Source organism: Triticum urartu, chromosome 2A (assembly GCF_056163025.1).
Source record: "Triticum urartu cultivar PI428250 chromosome 2A, HENAU_Tu73, whole genome shotgun sequence".
Lineage (NCBI taxonomy): Eukaryota > Viridiplantae > Streptophyta > Magnoliopsida > Poales > Poaceae > Triticum > Triticum urartu.
The window spans coordinates 701,177,691-701,185,730 of record NC_141874.1 but is presented as its reverse complement, the minus strand read 5'-3'; the positions used below and the strand labels follow the sequence as shown (position 1 = coordinate 701,185,730).

At 45.2% G+C, this 8,040-nt stretch overlaps 1 protein-coding gene across 1 annotated transcript; it reads right to left on the bottom strand.

The window, feature by feature from the left end:
• Nucleotides 1-239: 239 nt before the first annotated feature.
• On the bottom strand, nt 240-7,205 carry LOC125539833 (organic cation/carnitine transporter 4-like). The gene is made up of 3 exons (XM_048703348.2): nt 6,632-7,205; nt 1,796-2,618; nt 240-777 (listed from the first exon to the last, which is right to left on the bottom strand). The coding sequence occupies exons 1-3, from the start codon at nt 7,005-7,007 to the stop codon at nt 426-428; spliced, it is 1,551 nt and encodes a 516-aa protein (XP_048559305.1). The 5' UTR covers nt 7,008-7,205; the 3' UTR covers nt 240-425.
• Between the last annotated feature and the right edge of the window lie 835 nt (nt 7,206-8,040).

Sequence of the window (8,040 nt, the reverse complement as noted above, 5' to 3'; positions counted from 1 at the left end):
TCGAATGCACAGACACTTTAAAAAACACATACATAAACATATATGAATATAAATCGTCCTAGTTAGTGTGACATCACCATTACCATGGGCCAAATATGTCATCATCTGACCTCGTGCGACAATTATTTCGCAACCCCCATGGGTTTTGGGCTGCAGGATCGACAGTTAGTTGCAACACAATATACCACAATTCATCTTATATTTGCAACACTGAAAAAATCAATGCATGGACATGTGTGGGTCACCGATTCTAAAATAATTTAGACTTACAAAATATATGATTTATCAACAAATGAAACAATGTATAGACATATCCCAAGCTAAAGCAAGTAGACAATCCAATTTGTGCGATTCGCTCTTTTGTGCAACATTGTTTTATGGGCAACAATGATATTTTGAGTGCGCCAATGCTTTAGCGTAAGTGATTAGATTAGGGAATTACTAGTTGCAACTTCATCTCCCCTTTTTGATGATCTCTCCCCTTTCTCCATACCAGCCATGGTGTCATACAAAGGCTTATTCATAGTCTCCGGGAGGCAGAGCACCAGTAGCCCACCGATGATGGCCAACACGCCAAACACCACGAATGGCACCCGCTCGCCGAGTAACACCACTATGGGCGCTAGTATGGCCCCCATTTGTGACCCCTGTGCCTTGCACCCCAGTGCGACGGTACGCACCACCGTAGGGAACAACTCTGACGCATATACGAGCAATAGGTTGTATGTTCCCGCCATTCCAAAGATCCCGACCACCCCACATGCCATCCTCGCCACCCTACAATGGCATGCAATTGCATGTGGTTAAAGCAAACCCTTGTAACTCAGCTTGTGACTCAAATACATAAAAGAGAAAAGTATACTTTTCGTCCCTCAACTCTTCGCTGAGTTTACTTTTCGTCCCTCAACTCTAAAACCGGACAGAGTGCACCCCGAACTCTCGAAACCGGTTATTTTTCATCCCTGCGACTGAGTCAACCCGGTTTTGACCACGTGTGAACAGTACACCAGATGAACAGTAAATTCGAAAAATAGAGCAAAAAGCATAAAAAAATATCTGAAATGTTATGACATCGAAGATACTCAGGTGTGCCATGTGCGTGCAAATTTTCATCATGTTTGGAAGTTCGAGGAGCTCGCAGCAAAAATAAAAAATTAATCTACTATGAAGTGAACAGTAAAATCAAAAAAATAGCAAAAAAATCTGAAATTTTTTGGTATCAAAGATGCTCGGGTGTGCAAGGTGCGTACATATTTTCGTGGTCAAATGACAACCGAGAAGGTCATGCCAATAAAAACAAAATAGCGTACGTGTGCGTGCCGCTTCGGGTGGTTTCCAAACCCTCGGATCTTATTTTACCACGAAAATTTGCACGCACCTTGACCACCCAAGCATCTTCGATGGCAAAAAATTTCAATTTTTTTGACTTGTTTTCTTTTTTTTTGAATGTACTGTTCACTTCATAGTAGATTTAATTTTTCTTTTTTTGCTGCGAGCTCCTCGAACTTTCAAACATGTCAAAAATTTGCACACACGTGGCTAACTGAGTATCTTTGATGTCATAAATTTTCTGATTTTTTTGCTATTTTTTTGAATTTACTGTTCGTCATGTATACTGTTCACGTGTGGTCAAAACCAGGTTGACTCAGTCGCAGGGACGAAAAATGACCGGTTTCGAGAGTTCGAGGTGCACTCTGTCTGGTTTTAGAGTTAAGGAACGAAAAATAAATTTAGCGAAGAATTGAGGGACGAAAAGTATACTTTTTTCTACATAAAATACGAAGGGTTTAATTACCTCATGGCACCGACGTTGGGGATAAGACTAGCAGTTGTGCAGAAGACGCCGCTGAGAAGCATCGAGCCAATGGTGAGTGGCTTCCGGCCGAAGTGTTGAAGGAGTACCGCCGTGACCAGGTATGCAGGCATCTCGGCAAGAGAGTTAACAACCACACTGATGTAAAGGTTGATCTTTAGGTTGACCACGTTGAGGGTCAACCCAAAGTACACCACCGAGCAAAGAAAGGTGATGATAACTAAGAGCATGAGCCTAGCCCGCATTGTCTGTGACCGAAACACATCTAAGACTGATGAAGTCTCCACAACCTTCTTGATGATGTCGTCCTCATCGTCGAGCCTCAGCCCCACGCAATCTGGGATGCTCTTGCCATTGGTGGACGCTATCTCTCGTAGGACACGCATAGCATCATCCGTCCGGCACCGCACGAGGTACCAACGCGGGGACTCAGAGACAAATGGCACGACGACGAGGATGAATGCGAGGGAGGGCAGCGAGGAGACAATGTAAAGGATGCGCCAAGAGGATTGGAACAATGCTGCGATGCCGGCAAGGGCTGCAATACCACCGGAGAAGAAATAGCAAGTGGATGTGCCAACGACGCCTCGATAGGATGGCCCAATAGGTTCTGTGGCGAGGACGAAGGAGCAAAAGCAAATGCTTCCTGCACTAAAGCCCGTGAGTAGGCGGAAGGCTACATAGACCCAATAGTTGGGGGAGAGCGAGGTGAGAAGGCCGAAACCTCCACTAAGGAAGCATACTAACTGAAGGGACCCTTTCCGACCTAAAAAAGAATCCGACATGTGTCCAAAGACACCGGAGCCTGCAACCAACAAACCAACGGTATGATCAGTCACACGAAGCAACATTGTAAAAACAAATAGATAAGCTAATAAACCGTGTTTTGGGTTGTATTATAATGTACTCCCTCCGTTCGGAATTACTTGTCACAGAAATGGATGTATCTAGATGTATTTTAGTTCTAGATACATCCATTTTCGAGACAAGTAATTCCAAACGGAGGGAGTATCACTTAGTGAAGAGATTCCCTAGTTATGCCAAATCCAAGTGAAGAAAAGTCAGAGCCGCATGGTGGAAACCCTGCAGATATGATCACTTATAATTACCCGTGCATTGCAAGGGAGGTATATATATTTTTGTAGGCCAGTGATTTACCTGTAATTTTAAATTTAATTTGATTGTGTGAAAAACATAGATGCAAAAGAAAAACAATCAAAAAAAGATGAGGAGCAAAAAATGAGACATAGGTAAAGAATGTTGGACGAAGGATGAGCAGTCGAGAATAGAACTTTATGTCTGTTTTAAGGTAGGAGAGATAAGATACACCGGATCCTAGTCCCTCTTCGGAAACTTTCAATCATGTGCTTATTATACGCCACTGAGCAGATTATGAGTAGATAACAACCGTGGTTGTAACCCCAACTAGCAAGCAAGGTCATTTTCAACGCCCGCCCGCAATCGTCCGGATGCACGGTTTGAACATGTTGTGCAATCCAAGGCGGTCTCGTATCAACCCGCAGGATAGTCCGGACGCACTTTGTTTCACAAACCGGAGACAAATGTGAGGGTGTTTTGTGGGCGTCCGGACAGCACTCAATCTCGCTTCTGATCATCCTGGCCCATCCAAATCCTCTCCTCCCTCGCCTATGCATTTCCGCCTGACGTCACCTGCCCGCATTCATGCCGCTGTAGAGCGGGCGCTCCACTCTGAAGCCGGCCCAGAGCGAACGCGACCTCTCACTTGCTTCGCCATTTGCAAGCGTTCAATACCGAAGACGAGTTACTAGGCGGGCAACACAGATATCTACCATGTCTGTTTAATGCTTTGTCCGTCCGTATGCTGTCATTAAGCAGGCTCGCCGGCCAAGGAACCCACTCTGGCGTCGCGCATTGACGCACCCAGACGCATGGACTCATCGAAATCCGCTATTTAAAGATGATAGTTGAGATGCATGCGGACTAAACCCCTATTCGCGGACAAATGCGGAAGAAAATTTGCGGATTGTCATTGAAGATGCCCCAACAACAGTACTGGATGACATTAAAAAGCTATTCCAACATAGTAATTAGTAATTTGTACCCGTAAGATAGTTTCTGCTGCACACATACTTCTCTAGCTGCAGTTTAGTACTTCCTCCGTAAACTAATATAAGAGCGTTTAGAATATTAAAATAGTGATCTAGACGCTCTTATATTAGTTTACAGAGGGAGTAATAGAGAAGAGTGCAGTGAGAGTGAAACAAGGGCTACAGTAAAATACAACTACAACTACCCTGTTGAATTATTAATGCATCCGTCCAGGCGATCCAGTGATGCGACCTGCCAATTACGATCAAGACATGATTGACGAAGACACGTTTCTCTCGTTAATTAAACCAAATAACGGCTGAAAGATACTCCCTCCGCCCATAATATAAGAGCATTTTGACATTACACTAATGTAAAAAACGTTTTTATATTATAAAACGGAGGGAGTAATTGAGAGTGTTGTATTACTAAAAATCCTATAAGCCACTTGATGGCAATTTTTGATATTTCAGAGTATGACACCGCTCTCTGGCTAACGTCATCTCTAATGTGAGTCAAAAGCTGTTGGAAGAAGGCTTAAGACATACACAATGATGCTATCTGAACACTGTCACCTAAAATAAGTGTTACTTCCTCTATTCCATAATATAGAAACGTTTTCAACACTAATATAGTGTCAAAAACGTTCTTATATTATGAGACGGAGAAAGTAAATTGGAAGAGTGAGAGAAAAGAGAAAAAAGATTGCCTTCTTGTAGCTAAGAGATCATATCTTAGGAAAAAAAAACAAAACAATTATACCACTGTTAGATAGTATTTTCACTGTAAACTGATATAAGAGCGTTTAGATCACTACTTTAGTGTTCTAAATGCTCTTGTATTAATTTATGGAGGGAGGGAGTATTTTTATTTTGAAATTATTCATCCCACAAACCTGAAGATACTTCATCGTGTCGTATGTATTTTAGTCTTTTCTAAAAGGTCTGGCCCCCGTGTCGCTCGTCCTGGGCGACACGCGTGGCGGCGCCATCACCCGCCTAACCTACCTCTCCTCCTGCCTTCCCCTCTGGCCGTCCCCGGAGGACGCCGCCGGCAAAGCTAGTGCGGCTGACGGCGACGACCGGTCCTTTCTTATGGCTATTCTTCCCTAGGTCACGAGGACCCAAAGAGATTAAATCCATCCCATGGTCACTAGTGAAAGCCAGATTTTCAGTCGGCCAGACGTTCATGCGTCGCTAGTCAAGGTGCCTATGTGCTTGGTTGAGCCTAGCACGTACACGCTGAGTTCTCATCGACGGCGACGAAGACGGCTTTCAGCGGTGCTTCCATGGCTGCTGGTGGCTGGCAGGCCGGCAATAGGGTCATCCCGACAGGATCCTATGACAGCCGTCCGTGGCCTTCATCCTTCCAGCTCGTACAACTCCGCGCTTGATGCAGCGGCCGTCGCTGGTGTGGGTGTTACGCCCAGATCTGATGCGCTGCTACCTGTTGGGCTCCTCTTACGGTTGGGCCATCTTGCCTGGCAGCGGCCTCGATGTGGATCACGGTGGCCACCAAAAGGTTTTCATGAGGGTTTTCCCTTAAAATCCAGTGGTTGACATTATGATGAGATGCAAACTATGAATATCGGCTTGGCGTAGAGGGATGATGGTGTAGCGGCAGCAGTCACACATTGCATGTAGCTGCTGGGCTCGTGGAAAAGTGGTGGGGACAACACTTGAGTGACTTGATGGTGGTGCTACTCCGCACCCGGTCTCGAGCTTTGAGGTGAAATTCTAGGTGACCCGAGTTGGTTATACCTAGCAATAATGACGTTTTTATGTCGTTACGTTATTGAAGGCATTGCTCAGATATGCTCGGACTGGTTCTTCAGGGTGAAAATTTAGATTCTGGCCTTGAGTGGTTGTATCCGGTGATGGCGGCTAACGAGTGTCGCTCCCTTTTTGAAGGTGTTGCTGTTGAAGAATCTTGTCGTTCGTTTGGTGTAATAAGATGGTTGGTGCGGATATGGTCATTGATGTAGTTCGCCGATTATGGATTTGATCGCTTTAGTTTTATTTCCTCGCCCTACATGTAGCTTTGGTCTTATATGACTTTGTTATTTGTTGGCATATTCTTATGTCCGTGTGTTGGTGTTGGTTGTGTGTATCCTAACTATGCAGAGGCCGGATGTGCTCACTGTGTTTGTATTCTCTTAATACTTCACTTTGAGTCAATAAATTCACCCTTTGTCGAAAAATATAAGAGCTCATGTCCTTCACTTTTTTTTTGTGATAATCATGCTTTTCATTTTCATAGGTACCCGTCTCCGAACTTGGAAACGCAACAACCTTCAAAGTATAAGGTGCATTAATTTCTGTTAAAAGGAAAACTTCTCTACGTTTGACCCATTTGTAGAGCAAAATTTCAATAGCTACAACACCAAATAGTACCATCACTCCATATTTATTTGTTTAATATTATATATGTAGATATAAATGTATAAACTTGATCAAACTTTAAAAAAATCTCTAACTAAAAAAATACACCTTATGTTTTAAAATGAAGGAAGTATAGCATAAGATACAATTGTACATGCTCTAGAATGGACTGAAAAAATTTACTCCATCCTTAAAGAAATATATGATCGTTTAGATGAGTAGTAGTTCTTTGTCTGAAGCGGAAAAGTCTTGTGTAGGACAGGGACCAGCGAAAAGAGAATTAGCAAATCGCATCGGTTCCTTTTTTTATGCCGGAATGCGCCACCACTAGAGACAGTCTAAGCTATGCCGGAATGATTGGACGTACCCATCATGCAGCCGGCGAAGTAGACGGCCTGGACGAGGCCGACCTTGTAGCGCTCGCCGCAGACGAGGCCCCACTCGGCCACCGTCGACGAGCCGCTCCCCTGCTCCCACTCCCACCCGGCCGCGGCGCCGGCGCACCGGTCGCCGCACCGCCCGTCCCCCGCAGGGCACCACATGGCCGGCTCGCGGTCCGCGAAGATCATCACCATGGTGTGCATCGCCTCCAGCATCCACGCCGCCGTCACCAGCACGAAGTGCCGCAGCTGCCACCGCCCGAACTCCCCCGCGTGCAGCGCCAGCGCGTCGTCGATGCTCACGCGGTTGCTGCCGCCGCCGCCGCTGCCAGAGGCGGCGAGGAGCGCCTCGGTGGTGGACATGGCCGCCCGTACGTTGCGCGCTGAGCGAGAGTGGTAGCTATGCAGTTGCCTTTGGCGCTCGTGGTGTGTGCGTGCGTGTACTAGTTGGGGCAATGAGCTTGATCGTGTGCTGCTTGTAGGCTTGTAGCGAGGCACCTCTGTTTATCAAACAGAGTCGCTGGACCCGGCCAAGACCCGCAGCAAACCAAAACAAAGTAGCACCCCTCAGGAATGACGACATTCTACTCCCTCCGGTCCTAAATCTAACTAAGGAGGCCTAAATCTTTTTTAAGATTTCAATGCGGACTACACATGAATGTATACCGTCACACTTTAAAGTATAGATTCATTCATTTTGCTTCATATGTAGTTTTTAGTGGAATCTACTTATATTTGGGAACAGAGGGAGTATATCCCTTGCATGGATCCATGATTCACTGGTGATTTAAGATTCATGCTATATTTTTAGGGTATGATTTTTTTTCTTTTTTCCATTGGAATGAAAAGTTTTGTCTTGTTTTGAAGTACTATTACATTAATCTTTGATTTTAAATATAGTATCGAACACTGTATTTTGTTAATCTTCTTCTATATCTAATTTTAAAAGGAGGATTGTTTCTTTTTTTTTTTGCGGTGGGACCCAGGCATGTTTTCGTCCGCCGTGGGACTAGTTTTCTTCGTCTGTCCCGACTACCGATCCTCGGGCGTGAGTGTGTGCGATTCTCCCGATATATATTCTCGCTTGGCTAGCCCGCTTGGGCCTTGGCTCAAGCTTTCGCTAAAGGCAAGTGCAAACGGGCTGTCCCAATTCGCAGGCTACAAACAAAATTGCAGTGGCGGGAATCGACCCCGCACTGGATACTAGGGAGGCTTGCCAGCCGAGCCTATATGGTGCATGAATTTTATAAAAACCTCTATACGTCGGAGGGGGTAAGCAATATGAATGCGGTGCTTAACAGCGTACCCAGCAAGGTTACGCCTGAGATGAACAATCTGTTGTGTGCTTCATACACATGTGAAGAAGTCAAGACCGCTCTTTTCCAAATGTTCCCGA